Source organism: Propithecus coquereli, unplaced genomic scaffold (assembly GCF_000956105.1).
Source record: "Propithecus coquereli isolate 6110/MARCELLA unplaced genomic scaffold, Pcoq_1.0 Scaffold39, whole genome shotgun sequence".
NCBI classification, from domain to species: Eukaryota; Metazoa; Chordata; class Mammalia; order Primates; family Indriidae; genus Propithecus; species Propithecus coquereli.
In genome coordinates, this window is record NW_012149618.1 from 8,584,523 (window position 1) to 8,601,064 (window position 16,542).

The 16,542-nt window shown below is 38.8% G+C and overlaps 1 protein-coding gene across 1 annotated transcript in view; it reads left to right on the forward strand.

Annotated features, from left to right (window-relative positions):
- LTBP1 (latent transforming growth factor beta binding protein 1) overlaps positions 1 to 16,542 on the forward strand; it is a 482,178-nt gene that overhangs the window by 388,291 nt on the left and 77,345 nt on the right. The window contains exons 21-22 of the mRNA XM_012652425.1: positions 11,249 to 11,374; positions 14,799 to 14,942. Of these exons, the coding sequence (XP_012507879.1) occupies positions 11,249 to 11,374; positions 14,799 to 14,942 (270 nt within the window). The remainder of the gene's footprint in view (positions 1 to 11,248; positions 11,375 to 14,798; positions 14,943 to 16,542) is intronic.

Genomic DNA, 16,542 nt, shown 5'->3' on the forward strand with positions numbered 1-16,542 from the left:
GTATCTTATAATCTCCCATTATTATTATGAAGATTTTTCTGTTTCTTATTTTAATTTGCCAGTTTTTATTTTATGTATTTTCTGACAATAGAATTAAATATAGAATTGTAGTATCTTCCTAGTGAATTGACCCTTTTATTCCTTTGAAATGTCCTTGTATGTCCCCACAAGTGCTCCTTGCCTGTAAGTCTACTTTGTCTTTTATTAGTCCAGCACATGCTTTTTTATTCTTTTCCCTGTTGTGTTAAAAAGCCTTTCTCTTGTAAACAGCATATAGTTGTTTTCTAATCCAGACTGACGATCCTTGTCTTTTAATTGAAGTATTCAGTCTATAGATATTTAATATAATTACTGGTATTTGGGGGTTTAAATTGATACTTTACTTTTGTTTTTTAATCTCATCATTTGTTCCTCTTTCTTCCCCACCCCTCTTTTTTTGTTGGCTTATTTTAGAGTTTTTTTTTTTATTTTACCACCCCCTTTTGTTTCCCTATGATTTTTAACAACAGTATATGAAAGGAAATAAAATGCACCAAAAATTGACATAAGTTTGGAATCTGAAACATATTCATGAAAGATCTACTTTCACATAATAAAAAGTGAAATTGTGGATGATAGTTATCTATATATAGTAGAAAAGTCCATTTAAAGATAGAAAACATTCACCACTGGCAATTTGCCATTTGTATTTGAGGAAAAGATTAGGTCCAAAATGTTTTTCTTTTTCATTCAACAGAATCTCTGAATTAATGATCAGAAGATTTTACTTTTGGGCAGTCTCCACAGTTTTATAAACTAAACAAACATAGCTTTGTATGCAAGAAAATTTGGCTAGACTGAAAAGCATTTTGAAGGGTTTTATGTGGGATTTTTTTGTTGTTTTGGGAGTTTTGGATTTTATTTGCTTATTTGTTAGTAATTGCAACTGTTGAGAATTGATCGCTATGACCTCCTAACTTAAATACATGTATACTATTAATTAGTAATTATCAGTAGCATTTTCTCTTAAGATATTTTTATCATTTCAAGCAAAACACCTTATTTTAAAATAAAACTATCTATTTTATTGTCAATCAGAAGAAATAAAAAGTTGTACATTTTCAATATATTTAAAAATATTTGTGAATATCCATCTTATTTTTGTTTGTACAGTTTTATTTTACTCCAATGTTTATTCCCATTAGGGTGAGGTATATCTTTATAGTCAAGTAAAATAATTAAAATATTTTCAGTATCTTCAAATGGTTGATTGCAAGTATGTAATTTTTTTGATTTTGAGAATAACATAAGCCAGGCACCTGTTGCCCAAGTTGGCCTCCAACTCCTGGGCTCAAGCAATCCTCCTGCCTAAGCCTCCTGCCTAAGCCTGTAGGACTATAGGTGTGCATAATATTTTTTGTCTGAGGTAGAGTTTTAGTGTTTTCTAACTGTTTTATGTGTATTAAATATAATCATCATTTATCAATATTTTACAAATATTTCCCCATTCTTTAACTCACTTTTAAATTTTATAGTGTTTTTATTTCTTTTACTGCTTTTTGTGATTTTCCCTGTCCTATTGTGATCAATTCTATATTTTTTCTATATTTCTTATAGTATTTTATCTTTATGGTGTTATTTTTGTATTTAACTTTCATATATCTGAGAATGCAACATTTTCTTGCTGTCATTATGTTCTTTTATCTTCATTCTGGAAGAACTTTTCAAGTCTGTCTTTGATAATTTCTGATACAAATTTCTACATTGTAAATACTGTTTTTTAAACTACCTCCTGTGCAGCTTTAATTTAACCATTGCTTTTGAATGAGATGATAATGTGCTGGGTCACTGTTTTTCTAGCCCACCTCCATTTCTCCTGAGCTGTGGTCACGAGTGCTCAGCCTTGGGTTTTGGTGATAATGTAATGTTTCATCTTTTTAGGGTCTTCATATATGTTTGTTGATGGATAAGAAGAAGCTATGGGAGTAGACACATTTTTCAGCACTAGGTGGGGTCAGAAAAGCTTCCAGGAGGCTCCAGCTGAGCTTTAAAGGGCTTGGAGGACAGATGAAAATCATCTGGGTAAAGAATGCGGTATGGAAGCTGTAGGGAGGGAGTTTGTTCCTGGCAGAATAAATCCCACAAGCAAAGATTTGGAGACATGAAATATTGCATAGAGTTAGGGCACTGCAAGTAAAATAGTTCCAGTTGGACACGTGGGAGGGGAAAGTGATATACTGTATAAGATAAAGCTGAAGAGGTAGGCGAAGGCTAGATTGCAGAAGGCTGGCTTGCTTGCACCAAACAAGTATTCACTGCACACCTGTTATATGCCAGACCTTATTCTAGACGATGGACATACAGTGCTGAGCCAAACAGACGTGGGTTCTGCCTTCTAGGAACTGCATATTGCAGGGGACAAGCAGTAAACAAATAAGCTTTCCAAAAAGCATATGACCACACAGAGCATTACAACTGCTGTGAAGGAAAGACTAGGGACAGTGAAAGGAAGGAGGAGGGAAGACTTTGTTTTGATTACAGGCATTGAGGTTGAGCTGGGTTTAGGGCAAAGGCTCTGAGACTGAGAAGTACTTGATACATTCAAGAAGTACATACAAGATACATTCAAGAGAAAGGCCATGCCTGGTGCTTGGCAGGCATGGTCTGAACATATCCAATCTTATCTCAAAAGCTAAGCAGGATAGAGCCTGATTAGTACTTGGGAGAAGTACTGATGGGAGAAGGAAGTATGGCAAGGGATGGGAAATGTAAAGAGTTTGGGTGTCACTCTAAGTGTAACTGAAACAGACATAGGTTGTAAGCAGGATAGTGATATACTATATTTTATCATTTCTAACATGCATATTGTTTCACACTTTAATATGGGGATGCTTCTTGCAGTTGATTTTTTAAAAATTACATGTAATTTTTAAAAAGTAGTGCAAAATAGTTTAACTTGTGGAGTTTTATTTTTTCTTTCTTAGTGGTACATAAAATAATTGTTCCTTTTAATGAGTAGAGTTTTCCATTTGATTTAATTCAGTGATTTAATTTATATTTTTAGAGGACAGTGTATCTGTCATCCAGGTTGCTGTTTGAAAATGGGATTAGAGGGGCAAGAGGAAAAGTTGGGATATCTCCCAGGCTATTGTTCGAATGAATAGCCCAGGGCAGACATATCGGTAGCTCAGGCTAGAGTGGTGGCAATGTGATGGAGAGAAATGAATGACTCAAGAAATGTTTTGGAGATAGAACCTGGTATTAGATTAGAATATAGAGTTTGACTGGATATAGGAGATGAAGAAGGAATATTGAGGATAGATGGTTAAGTTCAGGCTTTAGCAAGCAGGTATCTGGTGGTGCTATTTCCTGACATGGTGAAAAATGAAGCATTTTTTTTTTAAAGATCGAGAGTATGATTGGGGTATGTTAAATTAGAGTTGCCTATGAAATATCCATGTGAGTGTGTCAGAGAGGAAATTGGATCAAGTTAGGTCTAATGTTTAGAAGAGAAATCTAGGCTGGAGATATAACTGGGAGTCATCAGACATAGATGGTATTTGAAGCCACCAGAACGGATGAGGCCACCAAGAGATATCATAGAACGAGAAAAAAAGAAGGACTAGGACTAAGCCCTGAGAAATTCCAACATTTAGGGGTCAAATAAAAGAGAAAGACTGTGTAGGAGTAGCCTAAGGATTTAAGAGGAAGCCTAGGAGAATATAGGACCACGGAATCCAGGGGAAAAGGATGCTTCAAGAAGAGAGTAGTCAACTTCATTGAGTACTACTGAGAGTTCTATTAAGAAGAATCCTTTGGGTTTACAAAATGGTGAAGTTATCAAGAGCTGTTTCAGTGGAGTTTTATATTCAGGAGCCACCCAAGAGTGAATAAGAACTGATGGAGTGGACACATGCAAATAAGTCAAGAACCTCGGCTTTTAAACATGGGTGAGAAATAGATACGTTTCTAGATGAAGGTGTGAGGAAACTCTTTGTTATCTTTAAGATGTGAGACAGTGGAAAATGTTTGGTCCTGATGGAATGGTCCAATAGAGGGGGAATGAAGGGAAAAGAAGATGCAGGCCGAGAGGCCACTTGGAAGAGCAAATAACTTGAGAACCCAAGTATGGATGAGCTCAGACGGCATGTGGCAAAGGCCTTTATACTCTCATCCATGGAGAAAAACTGAAGAGGTTTAGGCAGAAAATTACTTGATTGGACTATTTCATTCTGTCATCATGGGGGGCTGTGACGAGTGGCTGGATGCACAAAACTCAGGAAGGGGGAATTCAGGAAAGAGAAAGTGAGGTCCTACATACAGTTGGAGAAGAAGGAAGTGATTGGAGATATAACCAAGAGGTAAAATCAGAAGGGTGTGGTGATGGGGTATGGGAAGGTAATCAAGGATGACACCCACGTTTTTGGATAACTAGGATGATATTTGTGATTTTTTAGGATGGTTTTCAATAGGGTGTCTTTAAGTATGATGGTGAACACAGGTTGTCTACATAGTGGTTGATAAAAATCAGAGCAAAGTTTTGGTTTAGAACTTAGAACTGAGGCCTAGCTGGGTAATTTTTAAGGGTAGAAAGTTGGATTTGCAATAACTTGCGACCTCTGTCATTCCTTATTGCTATTCCAAGGCTTTCAGCTTTCAGAACAGACTTGTGACCATCAAGACCCCCATGTTTTTTTCCTGCCTTTCTCTGTCGGGGGCACAGCATGGACATCTGCTCGGGGACATCGTCTTTTGCTGTTTCTGGCCGATATATCCCCTTTCCCCAGGACAAAGTTGTTTTCCATAGCACATAAGGCCCATGTTCTCCAGCCATGTTGACATTGCCAGACCTCAGTGGGCCTTTTTTAAAAGATTCTTTCCATATCCTATTGTACTTTCTGGACCATCTCCAAATCCAGTTTTTAATTTCCTATTGGCTAAATTTTATTTTCTTTCTTTAGGCCTTGTGTTCATCTTCCGCTTATTGCTGGCATCCCTCCTGTGCTGTGAGAGGGACCTCAATCACTTTTGGGCCAGAGGCCATGCCATTTTAAAATTTCTTTGGGCAGCTATTCAGCTGGTTTAGCATCTTTCAGTCCCACTCCTTGGCTGGGCTTTACTGTCTCCGGGTCGGCTTCCGTTCCTTTCGGTAAGGAGTGTGAGGGCTGCATTTCCAGCGTAAGCCCCTTTTCTTTGGATCTGTTTTCCTAAGATTCTGGCATCAAATACTTAACTGATTCCAGTTGGTCAGGAAGCTCTGGGGTGAAATAGTGGGTCATTTCTTTTTCATGAAGAGATCCGAGAGCACCGATGCTAGACATAGTCCTGGGACCTCCTGGGGCTTGCACACCGTTGATGCTGGATGTGCTTTCTTCCAAGGGTCTTCTAGAAAAACATCTTCTTCAGGACCTTCAGTCCCTCTGGTATTTGGATTTCAAATGTATGTTATACTTCTTGTTTTAAGTACAAAGATGCCTAGGTCTTGTTTAAGGACAAAAGGACTTGATTATAAACTACAAGCCAATAAGTGATAAATCCAAGAGTAACAGATGGTGTGTTCTGATGCAGATACACATCTTTGTAGTGAACAAACTCCAGTGTGCTCGCTGGGCTCACAATTTGGTTAATTCTATTCCGCATCAAGGACTGGCTTTTTATAACCATCACTGTGGTGGGAGGCAAGAGGACGGGATGGATAGAGCCACAAACTTAGAAGAATGTTCCTTGGCCAGGCTCCATTCCTTTGCCAGTTGCCTGGTTGTGTGACCTTGAAGCAAGCTACTTTCCTTCTCTAGGCCTCAGTTTTCCGGTTCTTAAAATGAAGAGTCAAACTGGATAATCTTCAAGTTTCCTTCAAGTTCAGATGGACCATGTGATTCATCTAAAAATATTCTGATGACAGGAAGGCCATTTCTTCCCAATTATGCAGTAGCTGTGGAGATTTTCCTGTGAATGATCCATTACCAGAAATGACACTCCCATTCCCACCATCCGCCTCTCTAGCATGTCCTGGCAGCAGGAGGAAGGCTGGGTCATTAGTGAGCTGCTTCCCCTAAGAGGCGGGTAGGTCTTGCTGAGAAGAAGGAAGAAGGAAATCAACAAAACAAAGGTAGGAGATGTTAAGAAACTGAAGAAAAGAAGCACTTTTTTCTTAATTCAAAACAGAAACCCAAAGAATAAAGAAAAAGTATTTGTGTCTGTTTTGTTGGTAAAATGAAATGTTTGGAAAAAAAAATCCAAATCATTTTACTAACAAGAGAGACACAAATCCTTCTTTTTCACTGTGCACAGAGTTTTCTGACTATATGCAGATACACCTAGACTTTTCAGTGAATAATACAGGAAACCCAATGGAGCCATTGAGGTTTGTTGTGAATTTCATTGTTGAGGTCTTTGAACACAGTTTAAATTTCTTGGTCAGTTAACAAGGTTTACCTGACCCCAGCTCCTTTTGGAAAATCATGCCTTCTTCTCATACATGTTCCTTATTTCACAGTTCACTTTACCTAAATGAGAGGCTGACACCAATTATTTGAGAATTGGTGGATGCATGTGTTAGAATTCTGCTCCTATGTGTACAGTCCCTGAAAAGAATAAGTAGATTTTGAAAAACTTTTGGTTCATTGAGAAAAATGTAGTAAGTAAAAAGCATGTGGACAAGGAAAATTGATCTACCAAATAGACCAATAGTTAAGACTCTTAAAAGTGTGGGCTTGTCTGTCATTGACATCATCGCTGCATTTGAAATGAGCCACTGGCAGTTCCAATCACCCAGAACTGGGTCCTCTTTCTCTTTCTGACATTTAGGTAATTTGTTATTGGAGAATTCCTATCAGTGATCCATTATCCTTGGTCTATATAGTTTCCTTAATTTTATTTCCACTGAAACATCAATATTTATATCTACCTTGTTTAGTAAAATATAAATAGCAAACACTTGTGTGATAAATCAGCAGTTCTTACAATAGCATACCTAATTTACTGGGTTGACAATTGAGAGATCACTAGACAGTCACTCCTGTGATTACTAATCTGTTGGAGAGTATTACTAATGATATCATACACGGCTCTTACAGATCCCTATGCAGAATTGTTTCGGTGGTTTTCACAGAATCACCCTTCATTAAGCAAAAAGAAACTGTACAATATTTGGATGATTCAAAATGGAGTTTCCTCTTCAAAATTCAGCTTCAACAAAAGAGGATAGCTTTCACTGGTCCATTTAGTCTCGATGGGGCTTTTATTCTAACGTCATAAATTTCTTAACATTTTGCTTTATTTTTATAGAGTTACTCTTAATTGTAGCAGTTCTTATCATTCTATGTATAGACAAGACTAAGAATGGAAAAATATCCCAGAGAGCTCACATCATCAAAGAAAATTCTAATGAAATAATATTTTTTTGTACAGGTCATTAGAGAAGTGAAACAAATGTCCTTTTATTAAGCTATTACCTCACCTCGTTGTTGAAAACATGAAACTGCTGAGAGTTACATTATATCATTTTTATAAAATATTAGTTGTTGAAGAGCTAGTCTCTAGCAGCATTCCACGTTATTTTTTCCTATTCATTCAAATCCAAAATATTGCTCATCTAAACTTTCTCGGTTAATCACTGTTACAGTAAGTCTGAGACTGCAAGACGCCCAGTAATTCATAACTGGCTTGGGGCTTGTTCACCTTCAGGTCAATTATTCAGTTCCTGTGCGGGTGAACTGTAACGAGAAATCATCCTGTGCTATAATTGCGTAGAATTAATAAAAAGGAAAGCAAGAGATTTTACTTTAGGAATCTAGACTGAAAAGCCACCAGATTTCTGGTACTTTCCTTCCCTTCCTCCTCCTTTGCTAGTCCCCCTCCCATTTTAGTAGGGAAAGAAGTTGCTGGTGAGGTTAAGTTGAAGGTTTTCCACCCTGAGAAGTAACCGTGATGAGCACAGCGGGGGCACACAACGCTCTGGGAGCAGAGAGGAGGGGACTGAGATCTGCCTTTGCAGTGGCTAAGGAAGGTCCCACGGACGACGTGTCCCTTGGCCTCTTGGGCTGACTCCTAAAGAGCAAGAAGGAGTTTCTGAGCACAGCTAAGGAGTGGGACTGGGGAGGGGGGAGATTGCATTGGAGGAAGGAGTGTGCAGCAAGTCCGTGAGAAATTAAAGACCATAGGTTTTCGAAGAAATCTAGTATGCTGATTGGGCTGGAGTGCCAGTTGGAAAGGAGGTTGTCTGAGAACTGTGGCCAAACATGTAGGCAGGAGCCAGATGATGAAGGGTGCTCCATGCTCTGCTAAGGAAGGTGGCAGTTACCCTCTAGGCAAGAAGAGATTCTGAACATTCTGAACTAGGGGACGGCACTGGAGGGTTTGCATTTTTGGAAAGAACACGTTGGCACCTGTTAGGTGGAGACTGGATTAGAGGGAGGAGGCGAGACTGGAGATAGGTAAAACCATCAGGAGTAAGAGTTGTATCAGGAAAGAGATAAGAGAGCCAATAGGGAGGGACGACATTAAGGTTTCTGGCTTGGGTAAGGGGTTACATTCACTGATAAAGGGTATATAGGAGCAATGGAGGGGAGAGGAGGGTTGGAGCAATAATAAGTTCATTTATTATCAACATGTCCAGTAGGTCCGATAGATATGCAATAGATGGTTCTAAAGAACAGAGGTCAATCCTTGAGAGAGACTGGGAGATCATCAGTATAAAGTGGTAGCTGAACCATTTCTGAGTTTCTTTCCAGCCCTTAATCCCTCTGCTTCAATGAATAACATAATCTTATTGACAAACGCCCATTTCAGGAAGTCTGAAATTAGCAGTGGCCTGTGTTAAGTGATTTGGTGACATCAGGCAGCTCCTCCTCGCAGTTATGATCAGTAAATAAGTTGTAATCCGAGCCTCGTGCTGACAAATTGAATATCTGTCAGAACAGATTTATCGAGTGTCGTCTTTATGTTAGGTGCTGCAAGGGAGATTCATTTTTTTTGGATGTGAAATAGTTCCATTGATTTTTAATTTAAGGTAGGGAGGTAAGAGAGGCAAAAAGGAAGGATGGAAGTAGAGGAATTTCTCACTAAGGTCAGGAAATGGGGTTTAGTAGGAAGGCAGTGAATTCAGCTTTAGGCTTCCTAAGTTTGAGATTATGGCAGAAGGTCTAATGGAAATGATTAAGAATAAGAAATGCACTTGGGAGGAGGATCCTGGCTGGAAAGGAGGATTTGGGATTTATCCCACGGACCATGGTAGTTGAAGTTAGGAGAGGCTGGGAAGGATGGAGAGGGGAGGGCTGAGTTTGCCGTAGATCCCAGGGAGGGCCGGAGCTTGGCAAACACCCACCTTCAGGCTGCGAAAGGGCGAGGGCAAGAGTGGCTAGAGGTAGAACGAGAAGAGAATTCTGTCACAGAACACGAGAAGAGGGCAAGGAGTGGGTGTTCACCAGACTTAGAGGGCAAGGGTGACTGACCGGAAGATGATCGTTAGATTTAACGATGAGTCGGTCGTTGGTGCCTTTTCTCAGAGGAATTTCAGTAGGATAAAGAGTTAGGAAGTGAGATTGTAGGTCATTAAGAAGGAGGAGGAAGATGAATAGTGGTAGTAGTAATAATAATAATTGATACGCAGTGTCTCGGATGCTTCCTGCATTACATGCCAGGAAGTCTTCTGAGCCCTTTGTATATGTTATTTTGCTTAATCCTCACAGTAGTTGTAGGGACTTAGCAATATTAAGAATATTATTATTCATTGTTGCTATTATTTTCCTATTACAGATAAGCTGTATTAGGAAATAAAGGCAAGGATGCAGATAATTCTTTTGAGGCATTTTGCGGGATAGAAGGAGTGGGAAAGCACAGTAGATGACAACATGATCAAGTGAAAGCTTTTTCAGGCTATTTTAATGTTTTCGAGGGCAGTGAGTGGGGGAGCCAGGGGAGGAATAATTAAAGATGCTGGAAAAGGGTCAGCAGGTGGGACTACGGGGCAAAGAGATGGGTTGGGATGGGAGAAGGGACCCAACCTTGAAAGGAGAAGGGACATGGTTTTCTTTGAGTTGAGAAAATTAAGGAAACTTTGAAGTAGGTGATTCAAAAGTGAGACAGTCTCTGAACTTATGCTTAATAACATCAGCGTTGGAGAATTAGGAAGGGACGTGAAACAGCCGCTGGAAATCATTGACTGTATCTTCTTTTTCTCCTAGAATATTTCTTCAACTCAGGTTTAAAAAGTTTAAAAGAAAAAATGCCCAATTTTATTAATATGAACTCCCCCCAAACTAAATTCTGTCAAGTGAAATTTACCTTGTAATTTTCTTTATCATTTGCTACCCCATTTGATTATTTGAACATAAAAGTAAAATCTTTCATATATGTGTGTGTGTGTATATATTTGAATGCTGTAATTACATTTTCTTACTTGTTTTTCTAAAAACTTGTACTTTGGGACAGTTGTTAAGTCCAGAGGCAGAAAGAGCAGAGAGCCTGGCAGCTGGTAGGCTGCAGTGTGCCTGTGAACAAGGGTAATGGAAGAAAAGAATGCCAACAAAAATTAGTAACTGGAAGGATAAAAAAGAATAATTCTACCTAAAAGTCTATTGTAACTTTACAACTGAGGCATCATGTTTATGACAGCATTTTTTATTAATGGGAAAAAAGGCAAAAGGTCACTGTCATGAGGTTTGCAGAGAACTAAATGAATTCCCAAATCGGCTAATCAGTTGGAGCAGCTTGGACATTTAGGACCTTGAAGGATTATAACTTGGTGACACAAAATCTTTTCTTGTCATTAACTGGGACCAGCTGGCTACCCCACGGGATTCACCAGATTCTCTCTTGACTTCACGAGAATGCCATGTAGATTTGATCAAGGTTATCTACAGGGTTGAGGAAACCGTTGCTTCTTTCTGCCCACAACTGTGCAGATACAACTATTATTAGCATTTACTGCAACCAAACCAGGTGGCGGTATTTTCGCATATTTCCCCTATTAGAATATAACGCTCCTTGGGAATAGTTGAAAACATCTAGGAAATACTGGCTGTGGCAACTGCAATGTCATTTTAGTTTGAAAACACTTCCTGAGGAAAAGTAAATGTTTTTCTCAACACTTTGACTGTTAAACCATTTTCATCAAAACATTTTATTCATATGTAAAATGTTTTTAAAGTTCTCGCTGTGTAAACATGATCATCTCATACTAATCGGGTGTGTTGAGTGCCTCTGTTTATCCATTAATATCTGGTGTGTGTCATTGGTTTGTGTCTGATGTTCCATGTCTTTTTTTCAGATATTGATGAATGTGTAAACAACACTGTTTGTGACAGTCACGGGTTTTGTGACAATACAGCTGGCTCCTTCCGCTGCCTCTGTTATCAGGGCTTTCAAGCCCCACAGGATGGGCAAGGGTGTGTGGGTGAGTTTTTAGATTTTTTTCCCAACGTGTTTCAATAAAGAAATCAAAGTTATCAACAGCAGGAGCTTTTAAACAGGTAATTTGGGCAGAATTTCATGACAATTTGATTTTATCATACAATTTGAGGATATGCAAAAATATCCTATGGCTTCTGAAAGGGGATGTTAAGAAATATAGAAGTATGACTTTAAATTTAAATGAATGTTTGTAAGAACATCTGTTTAAACTCTTAGCTGAGTGTGCAGAACTCTGGAGTCCCTCCTGCACAGGAAGTAGAGTCTGGTGTGTGGTATAGCTTGTCTGTCTTCAAAATGCACCTTCTTAGGCAGTGCATTTAAGGAAAGTGTTGGCAAGAGCTTCAGTTTCCAGGAATGACGCCCGTAAAATGATGCTTTGGGTTGTGCAACTGTATTTCCTCAGTCTGTTCTGTCTGGGATTGACGGGGCTGGAAGGAATCTTGAATTATCATCAGATGTCCTAGAATATGGTCAAACGCATGCTCGTATATAGCAGGTGACATTTTGTATTTCATGCTCTGATCAGCTGTGATTTCTTCAAATCAATTCATTATGAAACACATTTGCAATTAGAGCAACTAAGTGGGAAAGAGAAGAAAGGTTATCAAATTCAAAACTTCACAGATAACAAGGCTTTTTCTTTATTCTTCTTCATTAGAGAAAAATAGCCATGTTCACTACATGACAGATGGCACTTGAGGAGGAGCCAGTAACTTTTTGGTTTGAGAATTTGCAATTAAAACTTCATTTACTATCCAGATTAAACTGGGAAAACAAAATCTATTCAGAGGTTTAATGATAATATCACTGGAAAAGTAATTGCTTTTACAGAATTAATTAGGAAATTCAGTTAATCCCCAGTAACAAAATTTTTTTTACAAAGCAGTGATGGTGTTTTGAGCGTAAGTATTGGCTAGTCAAAAACATAATTATTCAAGAAGTATTCACAAGAAGACATAGCTATTTAATAATACAGCTAAGACTATCCTAATCTCCAGTTCCCTTCCCACCAAAATACAAGTGATAAAAACTGTCTGATGCTTGCAAAATATTTTGACTATTTTGACTAAATGGATCGTGTGACTTGGCCCCTGCTTATCTTCTTAGCGTCACCACTTCCTCACCTTTTACACTCCAGCAACATCACACCGCTTGGGGTCACTCATGTCATGATGCAATTATTTGGCTGTCATTTGCTCCTTCTGCTGGGAATGTGCTCCTGACCTCTCCTTCCTGAGCCTGGATTCTTGCCACGCATTCTTGAAGACTGAGGTTAGGTGTCATCTCCTTCCAGACACCGTCCCTGCTCCTTCTGTCACTCTCAATCTGAGCTGCGACCCCACTGCTTGCAGAATGCCTTCAGCAAGTTCTAGCATAATACTTACAATCTTTTGGGGAATATTTTATCGTGTGTATATCACCTGCAGCCCCCTTCTCCACGACTATAACCTCCATGTGTTTGAAAACTCTCTTCTCCCTGGGTGTGGGACATGATGTTTGGCCTATTGCACGTGCTCAGCAAATTTTGTTTAACTATTAACTGTTCAAGTATCAGATGTTGAACCATTGACTCTGCATAACTCCTGAGCCCTCTGCTTGATGTTGATTTCCAACCAGCCAGATAAGTGTGCCAAACCCATGTTGACATTTCGGTTTGACACACAAAACACCACTCTCAGTGAAGGAATATTTGTTATCATTTTGGTGAACTCAACAAATGTAATTTTATTTGTCTTTTTATTCATTCTTTTGAAAATATTTAATAAGCACCTATTCTGTGCCCTTCACCACACTGGGTATTGTGTAGAAACTCAGAGATGAGTCACACCCCACCCCCACCATTATCATTCCCTAACTCACCCCTGCACTTAAGGTCCACTGTGCCACGCTTTCACAGAACTTTGTACTTTTCTTTCCTAGCACTCACTGAAGCCTTAAGATTATCTTTTACTTTCCCTGACTTGACTGTAAACTCCATGAAGGCAGGAGTTGGTCCTGCCTGACTCACCATTGTTTCCTCAATGTATGGGCCATATGGCCCCTAGAAGTAAGCTAGAAAATATTTCTTGATTGAGTGAATTCAGTCTAGTGGGAGTGATTTCAATGGCCATGTAAGTAATACAAGTTGGAAAGTAGAACGTTTCATTGGACATTTACCTAAAGTTGATAAATGTGAACTGGCAAGTTTAAGTTCTTCTGGTCTAAATTATGACTATTTAGGTTGATTAAATATTCCAACTCTGCTCTACTTTATGTTACAGTATCTTTGCACAAGTGAAACCCAGCTCTCATTGGGTTTATGTCTGTTTATATACAAAATGAAATGAAAAACTGAGGTTATTATCCAAATAAGTCCAGATATGTAATCTTTTCGTCCAATTAACTGGGCATAGCAGGTGAAAATTGGATTTTTTTTCTGGAATGATTTGCATAATTGCTCAAGTTTTTAACTTTGTATAAACCATCTCAGAGCGTGCTCATGAAAGAGCTGATGTTTGCACATGTTTAATGCATAAGATACATTAGCATTTCAGGTTTCAAGTCAGGTACTTTGCTGAACTGGGTACTTGCTAATAAAATTTCTCTTAGGAGGAAAGAAGGTAAAAAGTACTATTGGGCAAGGTCAAACATAAAATTAGCCTTTCTTTGGTTTGTATACTTGCATAATGTTGAATGAAAAATACTCATCAGTGAGATTCCCTGACTGTGTTTTAATTATGCATATTTAAGTACAGAAGGAAAATAGTTAGCAAAATAGTATTACACTGTAGAACATCAACAGAATTTGAAAAGGCATAGTGAAATTAGTAATTAGTTATTGGACTACTTTGTTTCACATGGATGATTGACATAGCTCGATGAATGATTTATGGGGGTTTTTCCTTCATTTCTCAAAGGGCTATGCAACCTGGATTCTATTGTTAATTTGTGGACATTTTGGCTGCTAGAGAACTGTATTTTCAGAAATTTAAGTAAATGTTTTAAAATTTTTAAATGAACTTAATTCTATAGTTGCTGAAGTGCCAGTATCTTAATTTCCCTTGAATTAAGAACTGTGAGTAGAGTGTTGGGTCATTTAAGACTTTGTTATGTGGAAAAGTTGGGGAAGACAAAACTAGACAGTCAACCAGTACTTACTGTGCTTGCAATGCAATTCCAGGGTGTTCCTTAAAACTGGAAGTGGAATTTAGAACCTTTGCCTTGTGTTTTCATGGTCCCTTCATGCAGACCAAACCATCCACCGCTACCTTTAGGAGCCCCTTCCTTAAAAGAGCAGAAGGGGTTATATTGCTCCCTGGGGATCACCTTGCTTCCAGCAGACACTATGAGCCCTGGCACAGCTGGTAAAATAAAGAGCTGTCTTGAAGGAGCCGCACCTCTCACTCGATCTGTGCTCCCTTTTCCAGATGTGAACGAATGTGAACTGCTCAGTGGGGTGTGTGGTGAAGCCTTCTGTGAGAATGTGGAAGGGTCCTTCCTGTGCGTGTGCACTGACGAAAACCAGGAGTACAGCCCCATGACTGGGCAGTGCCGCTCCCGGGCCTCTGGAGGTAAGTCCCAGTGGCACTGTGCAAGGGACTAAGGGCTCCCCTCAGGGACCTGGACCTACACAGGTTTGGGCAAAACACTCTGGGAGGGAGGTAAGAAGTAGCCAAATGTCCTGGTACAATACTGTCTCTGGAAGCTTCCATGCCCTTTCATGCCTGCCCTATCAGTGGAATTAGGATATGGGTGATGACTGTTTGGGCTAGATGGCCTCTAATGTGCTTTCCAATCCAGAGACGCCTTGAGGAGGGTAAAGGATCCAATGATGAGAACATTTGCTGAGGATTGCTCAAAACTTAGAGAGCTATCAACTCAGGATTTAATATGGCAGAGTCTCATTAAGTTGCATAATCCTCCTTTCTTGGCCCTTGGAGAGATGTATTTTGACACTTCTCTAAATTAAAAGCAACATATAGGCCTCTTAGGATCTACAAAGACTTCCACTTGGAATTCTTAAGGTGTTTTTCCAGAATTTGGCCTGGAAAGTGGCTATGTTTGCATTCGTTTAAAATTTGATTTAGGCTGTGTCGTCACTGCACGAATTGAAATAGAGAGCTGACTGTTTTCCAGATGAATTAATCAACTTCCAGATCACCCTTTTAGTTTGTGCCATGTAGTTCTAGCTTGGTTGTATTTTAGGGAAAGCAAAAGCCCAAGTGATCCGTTGGGAGCCAAGTAAAATGAAACATTGACCTTTTTTTTCTTTCTCAGTCAACTTTATCCATGCTTCTATAACAGCTTTCACTGCTCCTCTAGAGGGTACACTTATTCTGTGTAAAATGGCTATCTTTGCAAGTAATAAGGAATAAAATATAAAAATAGTTTCATCTACACTTTTTTCTCAATTATTAAATATAGAAAGGCAAAGGGTGCAGAATTAAATGAACAGGCAATAATTCAAAAGCTTTGGGAAGGGGAGGAGAGAGGTTATCACGGATGGGAGGGTTGCTGTTCATTCAAGCGGCCACCACTGTGATACATACACCATAAAGAAGGGACTCGTAATCTTAGCAAAAAACAAAGAAACAACCTGATTGGCCAATAACAGAATTGGTTAAGTAACTATCTTTTTCTCATTTTTTCTTGGTTCCACAGGGTAGCACCTCACCCATAGTGTTATTTGGAATGAATTAATTCACATGTCATAGTATTGGATAGTCATTAAATGGTCTGTTTGAAGATTAGATAGTCATGATAAAGATAAATGCACATGATACAATGTTAACTGAAAACAACCCCAATATATTCCAATGATCACCCTCTGTAGAGGGAAGGAAGGTGAGAATGTATTAAAAGATAATTGTTGGACTTAATGGAAATTTTAGTTTTTTCCTTTATTTTCAAAACTTTCTATAAAACTTTAGGTAGGAAGACCAGGGTTCTGGTCCACTAACCACTTTCTAGTTGGCTAAGCTTGGGCACGTCAATATCTATGAGTTTTTGTTTCTCACCTGTAAAATGGAGAGAAAAGTTTAATTTATCTCAGAGTTCTGTAAATTTTAAATGAAATCATATTAATATATGTAAAAGTCATTTATTAAAGGCAAAACACAGCGTGAAATATTAAAATAGTATCCGAAACACTTAAGGGATATACATTTCTTA